General features: G+C 35.1%; 2 protein-coding genes across 2 annotated transcripts; one reads left to right on the top strand and one right to left on the bottom strand.

Moving 5' to 3' along the window:
* Positions 1-1,261: 1,261 nt before the first annotated feature.
* On the bottom strand, positions 1,262-11,295 carry LOC102598568 (poly [ADP-ribose] polymerase 1). The gene is made up of 20 exons (XM_015306196.1): positions 10,909-11,295; positions 9,829-9,878; positions 9,550-9,733; positions 8,961-9,138; positions 8,523-8,862; positions 8,025-8,220; positions 7,720-7,884; positions 7,528-7,588; positions 7,001-7,064; positions 6,675-6,926; positions 5,821-6,058; positions 5,537-5,652; positions 5,390-5,466; positions 5,123-5,283; positions 3,297-3,488; positions 2,888-2,996; positions 2,657-2,739; positions 2,381-2,518; positions 2,060-2,242; positions 1,262-1,577 (listed from the first exon to the last, which is right to left on the bottom strand). The coding sequence occupies exons 1-20, from the start codon at positions 11,050-11,052 to the stop codon at positions 1,530-1,532; spliced, it is 2,979 nt and encodes a 992-aa protein (XP_015161682.1). The 5' UTR covers positions 11,053-11,295; the 3' UTR covers positions 1,262-1,529.
* A 2,597-nt stretch (positions 11,296-13,892) lies between these two features.
* LOC102594624 (uncharacterized) lies at positions 13,893-22,412 on the top strand. Its single transcript, XM_006341632.2, has 12 exons — positions 13,893-15,250; positions 15,435-15,569; positions 15,729-15,873; positions 16,416-16,718; positions 17,802-18,060; positions 18,558-18,724; positions 18,813-18,923; positions 19,943-19,994; positions 20,089-20,195; positions 20,283-20,411; positions 20,686-20,775; positions 21,581-22,412. The coding sequence occupies exons 1-12, from the start codon at positions 14,046-14,048 to the stop codon at positions 22,106-22,108; spliced, it is 3,231 nt and encodes a 1,076-aa protein (XP_006341694.1). The 5' UTR covers positions 13,893-14,045; the 3' UTR covers positions 22,109-22,412.
* The last annotated feature ends 1,903 nt before the right edge of the window (positions 22,413-24,315 follow it).

Here is a 24,315-nt window from a genome sequence, read left to right as displayed (position 1 = left end):
AAATACAATTATCTTCACTTTGTTATGGATGGAGTGAATGGACCATGTTCTTCTTTTTTTCTCACGTACTTTTATTAATGAGCTTTGTTTATCTTGAAGTTGGTTATATGACATTAATCAATTTATGTTTAACGAAAACTGAAAAAGTACCTTTTCTTCCTTTATGTAATAGTATATTTTATTTGTTAGAAATTAGTTCAATGTGAATAATAAAATGAATTCAAATTTAATTTTTTATCTATTTAATTGAATTTGAACTAAAAACTCTTTTATATTCAAATAATATGAAATGGTTAATTTATATTTTTGATATAATATTTTACGACCGCGCGTAGCGCGGCTGAGTTACCTCTATATATATATATAAAGGTGGAACATAAGTCCGCTGATGTGGCATGCCTCATTGATCAGGAAATGAATTTATATATTTTTTCAGATTTTGTTGATTTTCTTAGCATTTTTTCTTCATTTTTATTACAAAGAATAAAAAATAAAAATAAAAAATGCACAAGATAAATGATACTGCCGTTTTAAAACGTCTATAAACGTGGTCATATTAAAAGTCAATTTCTAATTAATTTCTTACCTTTTAATTATACTTTAATGCTATTTCAAGTGAAGATAAAACACCATCAAGAGAGTGTAGTAAAAGAGAGAAATGTATTTCTCTAATGAGTAATAATTTTAGTATCAAACTGGCATTCCCAATACTTTAAAAATAAAAATTGAGTGTGTTATTCACACTTCATTCTAAGTTAAAATGAACTAAAAGGCGAATCATAAATCTATCTGGTCAGTCCTTAAAAAGTTCTAATTTTTTGTCCTTCCATAATTTATATATCAAACGAAGACAACCTCTTTAAAAATATTTTGACTTCTCATGAATCAATTTAGGGGACATGGTCTAATTTTTTAGATGGATTGAATTGGACAAGTCAAAATGTGCTTCAAGGCTTCCATGCTCGTTAAAGTTGATAAACATTATGAAAATTCCTTTTCTTTTCCATAAATTAATATTACCATCTTTCATGTTATAGCCATTCATAGTTAGTTAACTTGTTAGGACTTCAAACAGTTCATGATTTAGCAAGAAAGCAAAACCAGGAGAAACCATGCAACTCTAACTAGTTTCATGTCAAACTTTCTTCGCAACTAGTAAGAAAGTAGCAGCAGAAAGGATGCTAAGCAAACCTGTAGCAATCTCGTGGAAATTGCAGAGCAAAAGCAGCTTCGGCTACAGCTAACAGTGAGAGCTCTCAAGTTAATACTGCTAATGTTAATCTTTACCAGAAAGCTAAGCATCATAGTCGAAAAATAGAAACATGATTTCATCTCTTACAAAGAGGCATTTACATGTGCAGGAAGCGATCTCCTCCTAAAAACCCCAAAATGAGATCTAGCCCTCCCCATACACAACAAAAGACAATGTCAAGCCTGCACATGATGGGTAAGAAAGTGCAGTTTTCACTGATATGGAGTGAAACTATTTTTTTACAAAACACACGTATTTACAAGTCTGAATCATAACTTCACCGCTTGAAATTAAACCTCACTTTGACTAAGAATTGCAGCTTTACCTGCAGAACTCAGAAATTCAAAGCAGTCAGTACATCAGTATGTTCATCTATCATTCATGTCCCCACCCCCACAACTGAAGAATGTCATGAAAGAAGTTTGAACATGATATAAAAATATGTATAATTGTTAAAAGATAAAGATCCTAACTGATTTCTGCACACAGCTATTAGGCGACCCTGACATCAAAATGTGAAATAATTGAACTACTACTCTGTATCAACTAAGAAACTGCTGTAACGGGGTTAATTCATTACAGCGCTTCCTTGCTTTATGTTGGTGGCATGAAATTCTGATGTTCACGAAATACATAAACCTACTGATTTATAGGAAAGAAGCAAAAGTAAATACATAACCCTATAGTTCATCCAATTCATGGATAGAGGTGGTGTTGCATCAAACAAGAATAGATGTTGGATACTCTCAAAAGGTTTATTGCCAAACTCTATCAAGAAACAGACCTAATGTTGATAAGAACACTTACTTGAGCAGCGTCGTACACTATGTATTCATTGTACAGAAGCTCAGAGTTCTTAACATTTGATGTTACTGGTTTTCCACACGGAACCACAACTTCATCCCTCCAGTTCACAAAATCTGATCTCTCAGGTACTGTCTTGCCAAGACCCTTAGTAGAGTGCTTCCCTTTAGGAGGTTTGTCCATGTACTACATGGAAGCCAAACAAAGCCGCAATAAATACCATAAGTACCAGGTAATTAAATGCAGACAAAGATAGATAGGACAACACGCTGAATGAACAAAATAACAGCAGTATGGTATGGCAATCCTACTGTATTTACTCACCTTGGCTGCCTTTAGCTCATAAACCTCACCTAAAGCAACTTCACTGAGAAGCATAAACCCAACAGGATTCTTGTGATCAGTGAAGCAATATTGTGCACTTTTACTGACCATATCAGCAAAGTATATTCCCTTTCCAAACTACAATGTAGGTAAAGACATTGCACATCAGATAGGTGTAAAGCTTAGTAAATGCCTTGCTATACGGACAAAAGAGTAGCTAAGAAACAGAGGTCAATTCAAAAAGTACAAGATGTTAATGTAAGGGGCAGGTGATACCATGTACCCCGTAGCAGGGGCTTCTGGAGGAGCAATTCTTAGTCCTTGGCTAAGAATACCCACAAAGTTTGTCAAACGTGAACCTGAAAAGGATTTCGATGCAGTTAAATTCTCTTTTCGTAGTTTAATAATAGTCTCATAACCTTAAATTTCAATACAATGTAAATTGTGAGCCATTCAACTGATAAATCCTCCCGTTGACAGGTCGCCTTGATGTGTGTTTAACCTTACCATGCCATAGAAGCATTCTGTTCTTCAGTTTCTCTTTGCAAGGTTTAAACTTGTCAAATTCCCCTTTACGTTCGAGAGAGAACACGTCTTCAACTTCTAGAACCCAGTCCTGAGAAAATTGCAAACATTAGCACATACCCTCTCTTTTTTTCAAAAACTTGAAAAATATAAAACATGTCTTTTTCAAATCGCTTCAATAAGTAGGTAGGTAGATAGTAAAGATTTTAATGACGGCAGGGAGAGGATTCAGTTGCATCTATGCCGGTAGTGCTCTCACCACCGCCAGCCAAAGTGTGCTTATAGATCCACTTTGGGTTTCCAGAAGTACAAAACACAAAAAGATTGAAGTAAACAACTAGCAAGCTCCTGAGGAAAAGACGGTTAGAGGAAGGGGGAGTCACAAGTCCACCTTATGTGTAGGAGCATGAGTATTTTGGAGATACTTTTCAATAACTCGATAATCTTCACTTTGATGAGGAAGTGGAGATATATCACACTGTAGCTTCTTATACTTCTCATCCAGCGAGTCATCATTGTCAATGTCAAAGCCAACAAGTCGTGAAGCTATTTCAATGTCCTGAAGAGCTTCCAGCATTTTTATCTGTCACCAAATACACGGGCATAAGTTAGCTGGTATCCTGGTACCCAAATGAGGTTTGCTAGAAGAGACGCTGAGTAAAATATCCAACAGCAGGTTAGCCAAAGAAACAGCAACACGTGGGATATTGAAGAGGCAGATATCTCCGTCAGAGTATGTCCTCTTAACTCACTCCATGAACTTACTACATAAACTTAAAAGAACTTTTACAGATTTAGCAATTAGTCTTATGATTAATACCAAAAGATGAGGAAACCTAGCATTCCAAACAAGCAATGCATGATCTTTAAAAATGTGAAAAGAAAAAAAGAAAGCAATTACAAGCAATTTCAGTTGATAAATATGGCTCAAACATTCTACAAATCATTAAGCGTTGCCGTCCTACCCCCTAGACCAACGTCCTTGGGGCTCATCTGAATCTTACAAAATATCTTCCATTTCAGCCTTGAGTCAAGATTACAAGATGTTTCTAATGGGAAGGAAATCAAGACAAAGTTTCACCTAGTCAAGTGGACTCTGGTGCTACGGGAAAAATAAATAGAGGGTGATTAGATATACAAACCAAATACAGAACAAAAGCCTACTATACAATTGGTTATGGAGTTGTGCAGAAAAGGAGGAGCGGTGGGAAGATGTTATAAAAACAAGATATGGAATGGAAAACCAGAGTGCTCAAACAGGTCTTAAGTCCCATGGAACAGGCCAATGGAAACAAACTAAAGGACCGGGGTGAGTTCTGACTCTCATCAGAATGAAAATTGGAGATATGAAGAAAGTTAGAATGCAGCAAGACATGTGGATGCATGGGAACACTTCAAAAGATGCTTCTCGAATCCATATAGTATCGAAAATAATCCCCACTGAACTGTTGCTGAATGGTATAGTAATGAAGTTTGGAAATAGTGTTTATAAGAAAATTACAAGACAGGGAAATGGGAAGTATCACTCTTATACCGACAGAATTGGAAAAGGTAGAATTGGATGTGGAGAAAACAAATAGATTGCAGTGGATGGTGAAGAGTAATGGTGGTGGCTAGCAATGGATTGGTGGTTGTGTGGTGATAATTGTGCGGTGGATGTGGTTGTTGGTAGTGGTTATGCAGTGAAGGTGGGTGGTGGAGGTGGTTGGTGGTGGTAGTTGTGTGATGGAGGTGGTTGGTGTTGGCGATGGGCTCATGGCTAGTAATGGTGGAATTGGTTGGTGGTGATGGCTGATGGTTTGCTGGTAGCAAGTGACGCTGGTGGTTGTGATGTCGAGGCCGGAGGTAGAAGCTGGTAGAGGCAACCAGTGGTAGTATCATGGTGGTGTAAGAAACAGAATAGCAGTAAACGGTACGTTAATGAAATTTTTATGGGAAGGTCTTAATGATTTCAAGACTTTGTATAAGATATGAACGATTCAAATCTATTAAAGAGCTAATAAGTGGTTGCTGAAAAAAAGAAAATGCTAAAATCTAGACTCAGATTTAGGTCACCTCCATTAAGTGGAAACAATGCCTCAAGATTGCATGGAGACATGGCAGTTGGTTAAAAAAAATTAACTTGGTGGCGATCCTCAAAAACCTAAGATGGCACAACACAGTTGGCAGAGTGGTTGTCAAATCAAACAACATTGATATCAAGTAAAGAGGTTTCACCTTCAACTTAAAATCATCCTCATCTTTAATAACATGAGGATGAATAGATGGTATGACTGTGAAAAAGCGATTGCTTGCATCAACAAGAAGGGTCTCCTTGACAGTTGGATCATGATTAGTGCTGCTGAACAGATTTTGTATCTCCGTTAATGCCTCAAAACCTAAGTACCAGAAACATTATCAGGAACAAGTAAGCAGATGAGCTTAAACACCACATAGATAGACAGAGGAGATACCCAATAGAAGTAGATAGCTGAACAAATGTACCTTTTTGGATATTCCTTTTACTCAGCTTTCCTAGTGGCATCTCCGACATATTTATCTCAAATTCCATCATAGCAGCCCTGCATCACTTGTGGGTTCAGCTGCATTTCTTAAACATACAAGGAGTTCAACAGTGAGATTTTATTTAACCTGTATGTCTCAACATTAAAGAGAATCTTCATCAGCTCCATCAATGGAGGGGCAAGTTTGCTGTTTGTGTCATTGATATTACTCTTAGAGGTGGGTTTTTTGTCAACCCCATAATCCTACAAAGTAAATCATTTTGAAACCTGAGTACTTGGTGAAGGTTCTTGACGTTTCTATAGCACAAAAATAATAAAATTAAGGTGTTATTAGAGAAGAACACTAGGGGTGCAACCCCAAAAAAAAGAAGCAAAATGTTTAAAGACTTGAGGCGAGAGGAGGTGGCTAACAATATCCAGAGGATAAAATCTGCCAGGTTGCTTCTGAAAATTTTTCTTTTGTTCCCATGCTTCCCATGAGTTCCCAGTCTTCTCAAGAAACAAACGCTTAAAATGTTGTATTGCATCTGATTTAGACATCTCCTCTAACTTGTTTCCTCCAATTTTCTCATTTCCAACGCGACCCCATTTGCGAAAAACATAACAGTCTGACCCTTTGTCCTCTTCAATAATTTGAAGGATGTAGTAACTGCAGATAACAGAAACAAAAAGGCCAAACTACCATATGATCAAACAAAACCAGGAACTCACATGGGCAAAGTTACAGATAGAAATCACTCTCCACTATAATAATAGAGCTACTTTATAAATTGAAGAGGTTTGACTACCTCAGCAGCATGGAAAACCGAGCTATTTCCAAAACCAAATGATATTTAAAAGAATATCCTATTACTCATGTAGATGTAGAGATATATTCATTACTTTATAAATTTGGTTTAGGTAAATTCAAACCAGGGGTAAATTTATAGGCAAAGATTGGGGCTCGTAAACCCATAGGTATTTTATGTATATATTTTCTAAAATTAATGTAATATTATCTGTTGGCACCCATAGGACCCATGTTACAAGAAGATCAAGGACTAGAGATCAATTCCCACTAAATATATTTTTCGTTCTTTTTTTAGAAACCTAGATTAGTGATGCAGAAAGACCAAAAGTGAAACACCTATCAATACCAGAGACATCTCAATTAGTGATGCAGAAAGACCAAAAGTGAAACACAGAATAATGTACGAAAAGAGAAGAAAAAGACAGCTACTAGATTGCAACTGCATATTTCAGAGGAAAAAATATGGATGCATCACCTATTAATGCCACTTGAGAGGTCTGACATATTTAAAGTCGTATTATAAATGCTGGTCTTGTCCTCAAGAATGTGTCCTGTATCTTCCAATTTGGATGACTCATGAACCGCACTCCTCCCTTTTACTTTGACAGTTTTCATGCTTTGAGTCTCACCATTAGCTTCTAATTTATACAAGCCAAAAGGAAGTTTTTTCTTTCTGTTGATACTATCCACCAAATAATCCTCCCTGACTACTGGCACTTTCAGTCTCCTGTCAGAATGAAGCAGCTAGAAATGAAGAATTTGACAGGGTAAAATGTATTGTTGCAACCTGCAAGGAGTTACCTGGCCTTCTTTATCTCAGAATCTTGATCATTCCACGTCCCTATTACAACTAAGCAATCTGTGTCTGCAAGTCCAAATACTTCAAACGTTTAGAATATAACAAGGACCAGGGGTGGCTCAATGCCTTTAAAGATGAGGCATATGCCTTAGGCCCCCAAAATCGAAGGGCCTAATTTTTTAGTAATAATAAAATTATCTTAAACTTTTTTTAACGTTTAAATTTGTTTCGAAACATTAAAGAATGTTTCTTTTTTATAGATCAATTTTAAATTTAACTTCCACATGATATCTTTAAGATCACAAGATTAAAAAATATTTTGGTATATATATACATATCTTTAGTTTAAGATCATAAAAAAATAAGACTTTTTATATTAAAAAGAAAGAAATAACTTAAATCTCAGCTATAAAAAAATAATTAAAATTTAGGCCTCCAACTTATTTTTGGCTTTAGGCCACTAATTAGCTTGAGCCACCACTGACAAGGACTGACAAATTTTAAACCTAAATTCTAAGACTTAAAGCACCTTTCTTCAACTTGGCATGCACCCGTCCACCAGCTTCCTCAATTTTGCTCTTCCAGTTCTCCTATTAAATTGAAAATAGTGTATTAATAAGCTGGACAAAAATCACAGAGGGAAAGAGTATAACCTCAAATACTCATGAGTGACCCACTAGACTAAAGAGAAATTGAGGAAAAAAGAAAGGAAAAGCCTTACTCTGGAATCTATGGACAATCCAATCAAAGCAACTTTTAGATCCTCTAGGTTTTCACCCTTGGAAGACTGAGACAGCCCATTAGCAGCCTGGCTCACAGATTCCTTGCTGGGTGTAGCCGGAAGCAGTATCCTTTCTGGTTTTTTTGACTTTTGTCCCTTATACCACTGAACAGAAAAATAATTTTTACAATCAAAGAGTAGCATAACATTGATCCATACCTCTAATACAAGTTGAGGGTAAAAGGGAATCTTTAGAGTGCTGCTCATACTTATGTATCATATTTTAGAATTTGTTAACCATGTACCTTGAGAAGAAACTCGTTGCTGGTTTTTTCAGGAATTTTCCATTTTCCTTTATCACGTTTTATGTCAGTGACAGAGTATGAACACTTGCTCCATTCTGACAAATAGCCATGACATCTATACATGCCTCCAGAATATCGAAGGTGTCCTGAACAAAGGGGACATTTGGGGAGTGCTCCAAAATGCATCGCATCGGCACTGGATAAAGCCAAGAAAAAAAATAAAGAAAATGTATGAGTGCGGCACAAAAATTCCATCCAACATTGCATACTTCTTTTGCCTTCAACAAACAAAGAAATCCAAAAGAAAGAAGAGGTGACATCGAACAATGGATATAGGAAACTAAGTAAGGGAAAGAAAGCCCACATCAGTCAAGATCCAAGACTATTCTAGTACAAACTACCCTAAAGTTGGCAATTGAAAAGAAAAATATTGGATGCATCATAAGTGACCAATGCCACATCTAAAATATATCAGATTAACCAGCAGAAAAACCACACCAGCGATCTCGAAGATCAAGCTCTGATCCTGAAGATTCCTGATCATTAGCTTCAAGCATCTCTCGCAACTCTCCTGTACTGACATGCTTTTTGAGATCATCCTTGAGTGCCCATAGGGCTTTAGTCTGTGCCTCCAGTTGGCTCTCCAGCTCAGATGCTTTAGAGAGTTCATCCTTCACGTTGTCAATGTTTCTGTCAACCACTTTTTTGCCGGTAGAAACATCAGCTTCAGCTTTAGCAAGCTTTGATTTCTCACTGTTGTTACTGGGTTTTTTCCTTTTAGCACCAGCCTTAGATGTTGATTCTTGTGCTAGTTCCTCCTTGGGATCAGTTTTGTTACCTAAGACAATTGTCAAACACATTAGTTGCTAAAGAGGGCAGAAAAGAGTATTCAACCACAACAGTGATGTGCAATCAACAGAGCAAAGTTCTTATTACCTGTCAATGTAGAACTCTTAAACAGGGATAGCACAGCTGCCTGATCAGCAGCCGAGAGGCTATCCCAATTAGATAGCTTTTCAACCTGGATAGTCGAAGATATTTCAGAGAAACACTTTGCATGATGCCATGCCAGCGACTTAGCACGTTGACCTTCAGGTTTTGATGATATGCGTACCTAACAACAGATAGAAAGTATTTAAGAAAATATAGTGCACTGTCCAGTTTATACTTTATGAGCAGGTGATATGATATTCAAAGCACTGACAATGTTACAGATCTGCATACAATCTTTTAAACTACATCATTTTTCATTTAATTTTGAGAAAAAAGCTTGTCTCATGCCTAGATATTATTCTTTGTATAAAATAACATTTTCTCTATAAGTAGAGAGAAAAATGACCCAAGAAACACATACTGTTCAGGTGCTTGCACCAAAAAGAACAGAAGCCCTGATGATTTATGGCAATGTTCAACCAAGACCAACTAATATATCCCCAGGAAAGGAATTACGGCAGATTCATAATTTAACAAAGAATTAGACAATTAGTAGTAGTAGTAGTAAAGCATACTAAGTGACAAAACCAACCTCCCCTTTAACAATCTTTTGGTTGCAGTGCCGACAGGAAGCACGGGAGGCTGGAGATACTTCAATACCACATTCCACTGCAGCCGGAGTAGGGATGTTTGAGGATCCACCAACCTGTACATATTCCCTTATCTTCTGCTGATCCTCCCACCGCAACTGGTCAACCCCTTCAACATCTTCAAGGCTAACACCAAAATGCAAGTCAATGGAAAATAAATTTCTTTCTAGTATCACCAAACCACAATTTAACAGTAATATTTGGAAATGGAAGCGGCATACGATTTTATCTGTTTTGCTTTCCTCAAGATGCAGTTAGCATGATGCCACATCTGAATCAAAAAACAAGAACCAATTAAATGGACAAAAAGTGGAGTGATAAAAGGAAGATCAGTGACAACATAAAGCAAAACTTAACTAAAAGCTTGTAAACAAGGACGAAAAATGAAAAATATAACAGAAACAAATCTTAAGATTCTTAACTCATTAGCAATGAGTATCATAAGGGAACCTATGATACCAAATTTACCAGTAGAATAAGAGCTACATACCCCAGCAAGTGGTGGTGTTTGAGGCATCAACTAACAAACTAATTTTTTTTAAGGGTCTTCAGATCTCAAGAATCAGCAGGACATAACACATATAGGACTGATAATCATGCTTCCATCAATAGCATACATATACCGTTTGTCTCATGTGTAGTTGAAATTTCCCTGTTACCCTAGTGGATTAACAAACAAAACTACAATGGAAGCAACTCATATCATCAACTTGTGCTTCGGTTATCGCATTATTTTGTTGTTTTTATCATTCCTTTGTTGTTGTTAAATGCTATATAATGTTTTCCTTGTTATTTGCTATGTCTTCTCGGCTTTTGTATTTTCTTTTTCAAACTGCTTTCATTACTTGAGTCAAAGGTCTTTAGTAAAGAGCCGCTCTACCTCCATGAGGCAAGGTTAAGGTCCGCATACACCACTGAGTATGTTGTTGTTGTAACCATCCACCGAATTTCTAATTCTAACAATAACTCACCAAGTCAAAATAGTGCACACAAGAGTGAGTTTCACCATAATGTCTACCTTTCCCTATCCTAGAAAACTGATCATGTCCCCATGAAGTCCCCATGAAGTGTATACCCACATCAAGCATGTGAAAAACGAAATGGGAGAAACCCACACAAGACAAAAAAAAAAGTAAACAGGCAAAAACTTCCAGAAAATTACTTTAGAGAAGAAAAAGAAAACAATAAAATAGGCATGGAAAAGGTCCAAAGTGAAAAGAAATTCAAAATAGAAAAGAAAGAGATGAATTTCAAAACAAACACTGCAAGGTGAAAAATTGGAAATGGAAATTGAGACATACCGGCATTAATCCATCAAAATGAGTGGATTGGACCATTTTTCCAATTCTGAAAACTTCTTTGTCAATAATACTTTTGCAAGTTTTGCATGCTGAACGCGATGATTTTGCATACTCAGCTTTCCATGGCTTCGGAGGATTCGCCATTTCCGCAACAATTTGCTCTTTCGGGTGTTTGTATATTCGTTCCTGCTTAGCTCTCTCTGTGTGTCGCTGTTAATGCAGATTATGTATGGGGAAATAAGAGTGGCGTCACACTCACCGGAGTGACGAAAGGGGAATCTCTTGAATCTTTAAGCTTGTCTGAGAAGCTTGTGGCATTGCTCTATTCGACTGTGGACCTAATGGGCTCTATTTGAACCCCAAAACCCTCTTTCTTGTTTTTTTTTGTTTTTTGTTTTTTTTTTAGTTTTGTAGGATCAGATATTTTGTCTTTCGATTATTTTGGTTTCTTGAGGGTAATTATCTAAATTCTATTTATTTAGGAGTTAATTATTTAGATACACTTTAGTTTACAATATTATGTATTCTATCAGATTTTGACACATTTTGATACATGTATTTCGAATATATGAGGTCAAATTTATGTGTAATTTATTTTTAGATACGTTGTATTCACGTAAATTCGCTTGTATCTAGATTTCTTTCGCCTATTTTGTTTTTCTTTTATCTCGCTCGCCACTCTCCCATGTATTTGTTATCTCATATACATGTGAATCACTTCAGTTACACGTAACTAGTGTGATTCACGTGTATTTTGGGAACATAAGAATCTTGCTCGCTTCTCTCCTCAATCTCACTAGTCTTTCTCCCTATTTTTGCATATCTGATAGCAAAAATATATGTATCTAAGTGTAAGATAGGTAGGAAATTCTTAATTAGTGATAAGATACTTAATTTTGAAAGTATATAATAATAGTATATACGGTAACAATCTTGAGTTAGCAACAAAAAAGGGGCTTGTATTTTATTTTATTTTTTGAAAACAGACCAACATTTATAATTTTATAATCAATTCTCCCGTATATGAGATATTCCGTGACAAATGTATATAAAATTAACAAAATATTGTGTATATATATTATGTTATTACGTATAGAATTTTTTTAAAATATCATAATATTTTAAAAACAATTTTGGTCATCCTTTTAAAGAAGGGAAAATTACGCAGTTAAGCAAATTTATACTACTTAATTACTCATCATAGCTATAGTTTGCTATAATTATCATTCACAACTAATATTATACATTAATTACGCGGGCTGACTTCGAGTTTGTATAATTTGCCACATTTGTATATGTATAATTCGCCAGAATATACAAATACATATGTATAATATACAATTATCTAACCTTTATACATATACAATTCACGCCACGTTTGTATATGTATAATTCGCCAGAATATACAAATACATATGTATAATATACAATTATCTAACCTATATACATATACAATTCACCTCTCTCCCACTCTCTGCCCTCTCTCGCTCGCCTCTCTCCTCCCTCTCCCAATCTCGCTTGCCATATATACAAATACATATGTATAATATACAATTATCTAACCTATATACATATACAATTCACCTTTCTCCCACTCTTTGCCCCCTCTCTCTCCCAGTCTCCCTCACCTCTCTCCTCCATATAACATGTAGCTACGAATTGTAATTATCAAACTATAGCTATAGAGAGTAATTAGGCTATTTTTGAGTGGCTAAATGTGAAAGTTTCCCTTTAAAGAATGAAAACTTTAAGAAAGCGTTTGTGCACAAGATCTCATATTAGATTTAGGAGTTCTTGGTTTTAATATATAAAACATGACCATTTAATGTTTTATTAATTTAGTAAAAGAAAATAGAAAATGAAATGAAGGAGGAAATAGGAAACTACAAATAAAGTCTCGTGATTCTCTACTCTTTTTAGGTTATTAATTATTTTCTTAATACTCCCTCGTCCCATTTTATATGTCACATTTTTACTTTGCACTTCCATTAAGAAATGATGTAATTTTACCCTTCTATTCTTATTTAATGTTTTCTTAAGTCAAATTTATTAATAAATGACAAGATTTATTAATTATTCTATCAAGGGTATAATAGGCAAAATATGGTAAATTATGCATAAATTTTATAAAATGACAAATATTGCGGTCCAACTATTTATAGAAAAGGATGACATATAAAATGGGACAGATGGAGTATTGTAAATAGATACGTAGAGGGTGTTTGAATTGACTTAAAAGTTGGTCAAACTTACTTTTAAGTCAATTTTTTACTTCTGGAGAATTTGACAAATATAAAAAATAACTTAAAATAATAAAAAATGACTTAAAATAAGTTAGGAAGTGTTTGACAAGATAAAAATGAATTAAAATAAGTTCAAAATGAGTTAAAATAAGTCAAAAACTAAAAGTATATTTCTTCCTATTTTTATTTTTGACTTAAAAATCATTTCAATTTGACTTTAAAGCTACTTTTTAAGCTAATTCAAACGTCATATTTCTATAATTTAGATTTCTTATCAATAAAACTATAAACACAAGAAGAAGAATATTATTGAAAGTAGCATTTAACATTTAAATAAATACTATACATTTTAATAAATAAATAAATATTATATCTCAAATATATTATTGTTTGTTGTGTCTCATCTGTTTTGCAAACGAAAAGACCAAACTAATATAAATCTCGAAATTTAACTATGCCAAATAAATTGAGACATAATGAATAATTTGAAAACTCATAGATAAATCTCTATACACGTGAAACTCTATATTTCTTGTGTGTTTATACCAAAAGAAAATCACAAAAAAATAGACAGAATTGCAAATAATCCCCTAGTTTTCTCCAAAGTCTTTTCCGGTTATCAGCGTCACAAGGCCCAATTAAGATACAGTTGAAGGCCCAGTAATATGAGAAAAGCCCATTAATTCTATATAAATAACAAATTGGAGGGAAATTTTCAATTAGAACAAGGAAGAACAGTTTTTGGCATCCATTGTGCGCTTCAGGTTCCACCATTCTTTCCATTTTTTTTAATTTTTTTTTTGCAATTATTCATTTCAATTCTTTGTAATTGTTTATCTTCACTATCCATTTTTTTCCCTATAATTGATAATTATTATTTTCTCTATTTCATTCATGAAGTATTCAGATGATAGTTACCCTACGAATTCGAAACGCCATAGACTCAATTTTTCTCTACTTCCATGCAAGAAACCTAGAGCCAATGTGTTAAATTCAACATATTTACATATAAAGTCTCTTGGAATTCCTCTAATTCAAAAAACTACTGGTTCTTCTTCTGATACAATACATCTCCGACCCTATAAACCTTACTCTATTGGCCGTAATTACAGCCGCTGTGATTTTATATTCGAAGACCATCGAATCAGTAATATTCATTGTCAGATTCTTTTTGATCCCTTAAATAAGAAATTGTACTTATGCGACGGGTTATTTTTTGGTTCAACTAAGTTTAGGGTTTCGCTGAATGGGGTGTTTGTTAATGGGGTTAGAGTTGCAAAAGGCGAGGTTGTAGAGATTTGTGTCGGTGATGAAGTTTCGCTTGGCTGTGGAAGTCAAGGGGTCTGTTGTATGGGGTTACAGATAGGATTTTGTTTGCAAAAGGTTGTATTTATTCAGGAGGTTGATGATAGGAATATAGTTGGAAAAAATGATGTATTAACCACAGATTGTGTTCCAGTTGGGTATGCAAGTTATGCACTTGCTTCTAAAGCAAATGTGTTGTTGAATATGTGTAGGGAGATATTAAGTAGCAACCATCCTGTGTCGCGTATCCACAAATGTGTTATTCTTGATTATGGAAGGGGAGTTAGATGTCATGGTAAAATTGGAGTCAATGAGGATTTTAATTTCCCAGTGGCTAGTGTTCATGGAGTACAGTCTGGTCAAAAAGCTTGTAGGAAAGAGGTATTTCTTGTTGAGGGTGAACCTGTCCAGGATAGGGAATGTGATTTCCTCAAAGATGTTGCACTTGCTATTGAGGTGGAAACATGTCATCTCGATGGGAAGGGGGCAGAACAAGTCAATAATGACGGAGCATCTCACGAGAATGGTGTCATTGCTATTGGAATAGAGGAAGCTTTATCTCAGGGGTTTATAAGCAAGGAGGTAGTTGGTCTACTTGATGATACAATGAAAAAAGAGGACAGAACTCGTGTTGTTCCACCTCCAGGAAAGAAGTTTGTTTTGAATCGACTGGCTAGTGAAGGGCCACCAAATTTTCTAGAAGATCCTAATGCTGTATCATTGCAGGAGATTCTTTATCCAATTGAGACTCTTGAACAACTATTTATTGCGACATTTACTGCTGATATACCATGGTAGGTCAGACTTTCTTGGTTACATTTTAATTATCTTCTGTTTGAGATGGAGTTCCTTGAAGCTTATAAGGCAACTGACTATACAGAGTCAATATAGTCAATTACATAGCTTGGAATATATGTATATGTCCAGACTACCTAGTTTTTGTTCTTTTCTTTATTCTGAATGGATTTTTTCTTATAGGTTTCTGTCCTACTGTGAGATTCCAGCTGATCTACCTGTTACCATTGCTTGCCACAATGCTGAAAGATGTTGGAGTTCGAGCCCTGATAGAAGAACCTCAAAGCCTTACCCAGATTTTCCAAACTTAGTTGTTGTGTAGGTTGACATACCCCTCCCTCTTCCCCCTTTTTCTTTTCCACTCTGCTTTGCCAATGGTATGCTATCAGGAGCATGCGCTAGAAATGGTTGAGTTTCTTAAACTGCTTAGGAATGTAACAACAGACAACTTTTGATCACGTGAATTCATGATTACAGTTATCCTCCATTTCCTGAGGTGATAGCATTTGGTCAAGACCTGAGGAAATCAGGCATTGGTTGCCATCATCCAAAGTTGCTTGTGTTGCAAAGGAGAGATAGTCTCCGTGTTGTGGTCACATCTGCTAATTTGGTGGCAGGACAGGTGCTTGTTTAATCACCTTTCCTCTGTGTTGTCTTGTGTGAATCAAATCATTCTCTCTTATGACCTATTAAATTATTATGTGAACTTGAAAAGAACGTGTTTTTTTTGGCACCAAGTCACCTAGCAATTCAGTTTTTCCTCTTCGTCTTTCCCTTTTCGTCAGTACTCTTGTTAATCTTGATAACCTGTTAAAATAAATTGAGAAGAGGAAAAAGAACAAAATTGTGGTGCTCACGATACGGTTAATTGCTATAGGTTTGCCTAATTGAGCATATATAATTTTTTTACACCTGCAACATCGAGTTGGGCTGCGAAGTAGGAGTTAAGAGTCCATCAGATATTCTTGAACAAAGAAAAAAGTAGATTAGAGATTGGCCCCAACTTTGAAAAGTAGTAATCTAGACACTCCGTTCCTTCTGAGGGTTAAAAATCAGTTAAGAAGGGCCCTATATCATATATATATATTTGTTAATCATCTGAGTGTTTGTTCTATGAACTGTCTTCGTCCAGATGTACTAATGTTTTCGACTCAAATGCTGCAGTGGTGCAGAGTTACAAATACAATCTGGTGGCAGGATTTCCCTCGCTTGGATGTACCAGATTACTTGTCACTGTTCACACCAATTTCTGCAGTGGGAAATAATGGACATCTGGTATCTGATTTTGCTGCTCAATTAGCTGGATTCATGGCCTCTTTGGTAGCTGATGTACCTAGTCAGGCACATTGGATCCTGGAGCTGACAAACTATGACTTTAAAGGAAGTGTTTGCTATCTGGTTGCCTCTGTACCTGGAGTTCACTCAAGTCGCATTCCTTGTATATCAAAACCAAAACATTTCTTAGGGGTCAGTGCCCTCTGTCCTTGTGAATTTTTGTCTTGTCTGATAAAGTTTTGTTACATGTCTTTCTTATGGTGAAGTGCCTGATTGAATTGTTATTTTCAGTCACACTGATGATATTTTTGTAGTGTTGCACAGGATTTTAAAGCAATTCCCATTTAGTGTGTAACTGCACGAAAGCAAATATGAAAGCCTCTGTACAGCGATCTTCTTACTTTTGTAGCTTACACCTAATATAGACTAGTGCTTTGTGGTGTTAATAAACAGTACATGTAAGACAAGATATTGCCAGTCATGTGCATGGAAAAAAGATGACTTGGATACCTTTGCACATCAATATAAATATAATTACTGGTGAATTTTGCTTAAATAGCAATACAATCTCTTTCCTTTTCTCTATGTTTTCCCCAAAATAATGTAAAGGTTTGTGATCTCCATTTTACCCAAACGTTTTCCCCAAAATAATGTAAAGGTTTGTGATCTCCATTTACCCAAGCATGGCTCTGCTAATGCATGTGTCCAGCTTTTGTAGGCATGATGGGGTAAGACGAGCTGACAGTACAATCTTAAGGTTGATATTTGAGAAATATAATTTTTTTTCAAAATAAGGAATTGTTACATACAATCTTGTAGAAAGAGTGATAGTTTTCATTGCCTTGGCCCTTGGGGAATAAATTTGTAGAGTGGTCCGAGTTTCTCCCGACAATTGTGTTAGTTTTACGTGTTATATTATCTTAAATTTGGAACAGCTCCCTGTTGATTGAGGGTGAAAAAGGTATTCATCTGAAGATTATTTGAATAAATCCACCCCATTACTTTCTAGTTTTATGTTAAGAAAATCTGTTTACCAGTTGTCTGAATAAAACCCATTTCAAAATTCTGATATTAGCAGAAAAAAAGTTCTGCTCTTGTGGGCTTTCGTATCTCATGAGCCGTGTTGTTTTGTAAATTCCCTCATGTATATGGTTCTACTAGTTAAATATTTCTTCAGTGTTTTCTCTCTTTTAAGCTCTTCTATAACCTGGAGGCATTTTATTGGGGTGTGGTTGGTGAAGTGAAGTTTGAAGTGCACTACTCGTAATACTGTAGGGTGATTGTTTGCCAGAGTTATGTCACTTTAAGTCAGTGGGTTCTGTTGAAGCATCAGTGGCTGGTCTAAGTCATCTCTTCCGTACTTCAGCGGATCTTAATGGAGCACGGCTGAAGAAACTTGCAAGTTACCTTAGGAAATGCGGTGAAGATGTATATGGGATGTCAGAGGTTATTCTAAAGAGAGACCCAAATATACCAGCCGATGCAAATGCTGTTAGCATTCATGTACCTAATCCTGAAGATCTTTCTTTAAGGGGTAAATTACTTAACACTTCATATATAAATATTTGAATAGGAATATTAGCTGATTTATACTTTATTTGTGGCATCTGTATTGAAATGTAATGATAAGTATCTTCACTAGGATCAGTTTGATTTCCAAGAAATTTCACTTGTCAACAATTCTTTTTCTCATGTTCAATTCCTTAATTAGAGGCGAGTTTATTATAAATGCCGGTGGTGGCTGTGACATACTAATGGTCAAAGTGACTTGAAGAATAAAATCTAGAAGTAGTTTCAGATAACATTTTAGTAAGAGCTGGATTCCACATTTCACTTTTAGACCTAATTTTAAGAAGTAGTTCAGTCTTGTTCTCATTAGCATCTTACTGTTTTGTTGCTTTGTAAGAGGGGCAGACAATTAAATCATATAGTGCCATAGATTTGAATATTTTCATTTGTGTTCTTCTGATTGCCAAATTATTTTTCTGATTATTAATTTTGAACCAATTCTTTTGCTTTATTGTGTGATAGAATGTGTTCAACTTGGGTTTCTTCCGAAGAATTATGCGAAGTGGGTTGCGCCACTCTCGGACAGTGGTATTTTTGTGTTTTCTGCATATATTTTCCCAAGTGAAGTTCTTAGTGCTGCTTTAGAGGGAAGCGGCAGCAAAGTACAGTTGATACTGCATGTATCACAGGTATTCATCTGTGATACTCTTTTAGATTATTCTATTGAACTGATTTTTCATGTGTCTAGTAGAGTCATATTGAGATCATAACGTGCAGGGTCCATCCCTTTCAGTCATTGCAGAAATTATTAGAGCTGAACATGTTTCTGCAATCTGCTCACTAATTGCATCGCTTCAGAGGTGTTGGGGAATCTGGCGGCTTCAAGAGGTAATTTTCTGAGAAGGTCGGACAATATGTCAAATCTAAACTGATTCTCAATTGGTGCAATTAAAAATAACTACCATGTCTTGGGACTGTGGACATTACTGTCACCATTTTTTTGTGTCAGCCCCGTATAGTTTTCAACCATGGGATTATGGGCACTGCATTATAGTTGTGACAAATGTTGCTTTTAAAATCCATGCTTTGTATCCTCTCATGTTGCCACCCTAAGTGTAGCAGTTGTGTAGACCGCAATCAAGTTAATAGTCTAAAACAGTAATAATTAACATCACAAAAGAAAATTTTCTATGTTACCTTGTTCTGCTTGGACTTTTTTTTTTTTTGGGCTCAAGTGATGGTTTACCTTGGATACCATGGTCTAACAGCTTATGGAGCTTAGGCACGATATAGTTAATTTTATTCTTAACACATTATCCATTGCTTTCACAATTTTCTCAAGATAGCCATTGTTATTCTTAATGCATTGACCATCACTTTCACAAGTTTTTCAAATTTTCTTCGAACTATCTTGTGGTTATTGGGTAAGTCTGATTGTAGGGTGGTGTTCGGTTAAAACATGGCACATTGCACATGATTGCTGGATCTTTGAAGACTTCACTCTTTCTGTGAATTCCTATGAAACGTTTTATTAGCATTATGTAGACACCAATTCTGTTGAGATGCCAAATGTATGTCATTTACAAGTATACTGTTTGAGAGTATCTTGATCTGTTATGGTTGTCTCACAATGAAAAAGGCAAACATTTTAATAGATGCATCATTTTCTTGAAGAACCTAAGTTCGGTATTTTAGGTGTACAATGAGCTGTAGCTTCTTGGTTAGCAGACCTAGAAGCATACAAAAGATTTAAAGTTGGGTAGTGTTTCAAAATGTATGTAGGTGGACGTTGGAACAGTCAGCCGGAACATAAAGTTCGACAGATAATTTGTTTGATAGATAACATCTTTATCTATAACAGTTATGTCCTGACTTTCACATTTCCTTCCGTTGCATCTTGCGTTCAGGTGTTGGGCCAGTTCAAATGGCCGGAACATTTAGAAACTGATTTTGTATTTGGTGAGTGTTTCATGATTACTTGATGATTATTATGCTCAGTCCTTCAAAGTTTATTGAGTTTATCATTTATAATTATCTTTGCCATTTTGTTAAGGAGCATCCTCAATTGGGTCCATCAATGCAAAATTTTTAGCTGCATTTTCAACAGCAGCTGGGAAGCGGTCATCAAGGTTCACTGAATCAGAGGAGTCTGATCCAGATGTGAGTAGCTATCACGAAATTGTATGATTTGGCTCGAGTAATATGTTATTATCAGGTTCAGAGTTTGTCCTTACTTTTTTCTGGCAGTGGGGCTGCTGGAGTGTGAGCCAAGAGTTGAGGAACCCATCGATTAGAATTATTTTTCCTACCATTGAACGAGTGAAAAATGCGAGCAGTGGAATCTTGGCATCCAGACGTATATTGTGCTTTTCACAGGTAGATTAATTTGATCTCTCCTTTCTGTCCTTAAACAATGTTTCTCATTTTAGTTTAAGAAAAAACTATTGTGTCTCTACATCCCAAGGTAGGGATAAGATTTGCGTACACTCTACCCTCCCCGGACCCCACCTGTGGGATTACAATGGGTATGTTGTTAAAAATGATAGTGTCTGACAACTGGAAGAATGAATTTCCTCATTCTTATCATGTTATTGAGCAATCATTTACTCCAATTTAAGTAAAAGGTTTTACTTGATATTTTGTTTCTCAGAAAACTTGGCATCGGTTGAAAACTATGGGCCTTCTGCATGATGCTGTTCCTTATCCTCGCGACAGAATTGGGCATCCCATGCATGTCAAGGTAAAAGCTACCAGAACAGTTGGATTATTTCTTCTATTATACACGTCTGACAGTTAATTATGTTAGTCCTAAGAATAGGATTCTTCTCAAAACTCGGTATCTGCTTGAAAATGCTACATGAGATAGTTTTTGCTTGTTTTTTCCATCGAGGAACAATGAGAAAATCAGTTATTGTTCTATACAAATTGTCCAATTGCTGCCTCACTATCTGATGTCGCTGTTTTGCAGACAAAATTCCTTTTGAGATTTAAAACCAAGTTAAATTGTGTCATGCTTGACTTTCCAATTGCTACTAGTGGTCTAAGTTTTTATTTGCTAAGTTCTTGTGCTGCCGTTTTGGGAAAATCCTGATGCTAATTGCATTCGTAACTCTCAATTAGTGGTTTTATTGTCGTATGGGTGGTTGATATGCCATGGCCAGTTGTCTGCTTAATGTTTATGCTTATCTTATCTTGGGTACTCTTTTATACCATGTTGGTTTCTATTGGAAAAAATGGAGTCTTTTTCGTCTTTTGTATAAATCTCATCAGAAGACTTGTTAGTTTCCTGGGTTCTTGGTTTTTACTAAAATAATTGATAATTGATTTGAGCAGAATATTCTAGACTCAAATAGAGTGCCTTTTTACCTGCAAATCATCATTGTCTGTCAGAGACCCATACCTCACATTGCTCCACCCTACCCCCCACCCCACCCTCACAATTTCTCTAGTTCAGAATAGTGTCAAGTTATGGATTTAAATAATGAGTTCTTATTCATGTTCAGTACTCACTTAGAAGTCCTAATAACAAAAAAAGAGGTGAGCAGGTTGCTCGAAGAAGATTCCAATCGAGGAAAGATGCACCGTCCTTCGGATGGGTTTATTGTGGATCACACAATTTCAGTGAAGCTGCATGGGGGCGTCAGGTTTCTGGTTTACTTGGCAAGAAAATCAATGCAAATAAAAGTTATTCTAGTTTAGGTTCGAGACTTCATGTCTCTAACTATGAACTAGGTATCTTATTCATTACTCCCCCTCCAGATGCTCAAGGCAAGATAAACCAAAGGACGAACTTAGATGATATAGTTTTACCCTTTGTTGTGCCTGCACCAAAATACAGACCGGCAGACAAGCCTGCTACCCCACAGGAGATGAGGGAGGCTTTGATTGAGCAAACTAAGTGCCGGAGAGATGTATGTGAGGCAACAAAAGAGGCGGACGAATGGTTGCAAGAAGAAATTCCCGAGGAAGAGGAAGTGATTGAGGCTACTGATTTTGTTGTTAAGGAGAAAGAAGATGAAAAGGCTTATGCTGAGAAATTATGGAGTCAAGTTGATTCCGCAGAGAAATGTTAGAATCTTATACGAATCACATTCAGGTAGAATAATGTAGGATTAGATATACTGGGGCAAGTTGGTACAAGCTATTCTGATGATACCGAAGTTCAACGTCTCCCTCTCTTATTACTTTAGGGGGTCACATACTGGTGGAATATTAAAATTGTTGTATGATTATAGTTGAAAAAGAGTGTTTAGTAATATAGTTTCGATAATGTGAAAATGTATGTATCATTGTACTTGTAAAGGTAGAGAAAGGGACAATGTGTAAGTTATTTGTTTGTGAACATAAAAAGGGTTGTTGAGGACGTTTGTTTGGACAGTTTCTTTCTTTTGATTTTTCTACCATTGACTTGAGATGTCAAAATCTGCCACGTTTTTTTAAAGTTGGGAAAAAGGTCTGATATATCTTTAATTTTGTCATTTTGATCTGATATACCTTTCGTTATGAAAGTGACTCATATATACCCCTACTGTTATACAAATGACTCACATATATCCTTTTCCTCTAACGGAAGTGAAAAAATTAATTTTAGTATAATTTTTTAATTATTTGAAAAAACTATAATCCCATATGGGTATATTTAATCCTCCTCAAACATATATTATTTTTTTAACTTTTTTTTGTTTCAATGACTAATTTAGATTTATTATTTTGATGGTCAAATTTATTTAAGTTTCGCTAATATTCTTTGTAAAATTTATTATAGATGACCCAATTTTTTTTCTTCAAATACAAAAATTAAATTACAATATATCCGAAAAAAATAATTTTAAATTATAATATAGCAACAAAAAAAATAGTTTAAATTTTTTTTCTTTACACTAAGGAATGAAAGAAAAAAATAAAATAATAATAAGAAACTCAAATAATGATAATCAAGAAGTCAAAAAATAATTTATGTCCGAAAAAAATTATAACATACCTTGAAATTTGCTAGAAAAATCATATATACCCCTAAATGATTTATAAAAAAAAATCAAAAGTCAAATATAAATTTAAAACTAATTTTTTCACTTCCGTTAAATGAAAGGATATATGTGAGCTCATTTTGTAACAGTAGGGGTATATGTGAGTCGTTTGTATAACGATAAGGGTATATATGAGTCACTTTCATAACGAGGGACATATCAGCTCTAAATGACAAAAGTTGAGGGGTATATCAGACCCTTTTCCCTTTAAAGTTTGATGCTGCAGACAAAAACATACCCCAGTATAATCTCACTAGCGGAGTCTAAAGAGGGCAGAGTGAATGCATACCTTACTCCTACAGTACTACTTCACGTAGCAAAAGAGTGTTTTCTTCAAATCCTCGGTTCAGGTAACACTTATTTAAGTTTGGTACTGCAGAATTCTTCAATTTTCATTAATTCTGGAAACTGGAAAGTTATTTTATACAATTATTGATTATTGACCTTAGCTTCTTGAACTGGTTTGCTGTAGTTGACTTTCAGCATCAGTAGTGGTATATAAGAAACAAACTCCGGTTTAGTTTGCTTTCTTATTGACCAAAATAAATGAATAAGAAAAAAAGATTCTCGTGGGGCTGTGGCAAGCAAGAGGAATGGTCTAACACGTAAAGAATTTTGGCAATTTGATTTTAGTATTATGCAATTAATAGATAAAATATAAAAACAAGTACAAAAGAGAGATTAGCAGAATTGCCGTGTAGATGATGATATGTGAAATCTTCCTGGCATTAATAGATATTTTATTGTATTATATTGTTTTAGGAAAAATCCTTTTAGCTAGAAAATTTGATCAAAATGATATTTTTCTTATGTTATTTTACCTTTTAAAGCATTTTTATCTTTTTAACTTTAATATCTTTTAATTAAAAAATGGAAAAAAGATTAGTTTATTTTAAAATAAAAAAATATTATAAGACGAGAGGGAGTTGCTCGGATGGAAAGCACCCCTCACTTTCAACCCGAAGGTTGCGAGTTCGAGTCACCAAGGGAGCAAAAGGGGTGGGGAGCTCCTAGGGAGGGTAAAATTTTTTTTTATAAAAATTATAAACTTTTTAAATTTCTGACCATTTAGCATTACTCATTATTTTAATGAATAAATTATATGTTTTTCATCGTTATATAATGTCATATATTGAAGAAAATCTACTAAAAAGAAGAAAGAGAAATAGGGTACATGTTAGAGCTACTATAAAAAGATATGATATGCAATAAATGATAAAATTAAATTATTAAATAATTAATAAAAACAAAAT

Source organism: Solanum tuberosum, unplaced genomic scaffold (assembly GCF_000226075.1).
Source record: "Solanum tuberosum cultivar DM 1-3 516 R44 unplaced genomic scaffold, SolTub_3.0 scf00026, whole genome shotgun sequence".
Classification (NCBI taxonomy): domain Eukaryota; kingdom Viridiplantae; phylum Streptophyta; class Magnoliopsida; order Solanales; family Solanaceae; genus Solanum; species Solanum tuberosum.
The sequence above is the reverse complement of the archived record's forward strand: the minus strand, read 5'-3'. Positions and strand labels throughout refer to the sequence as shown.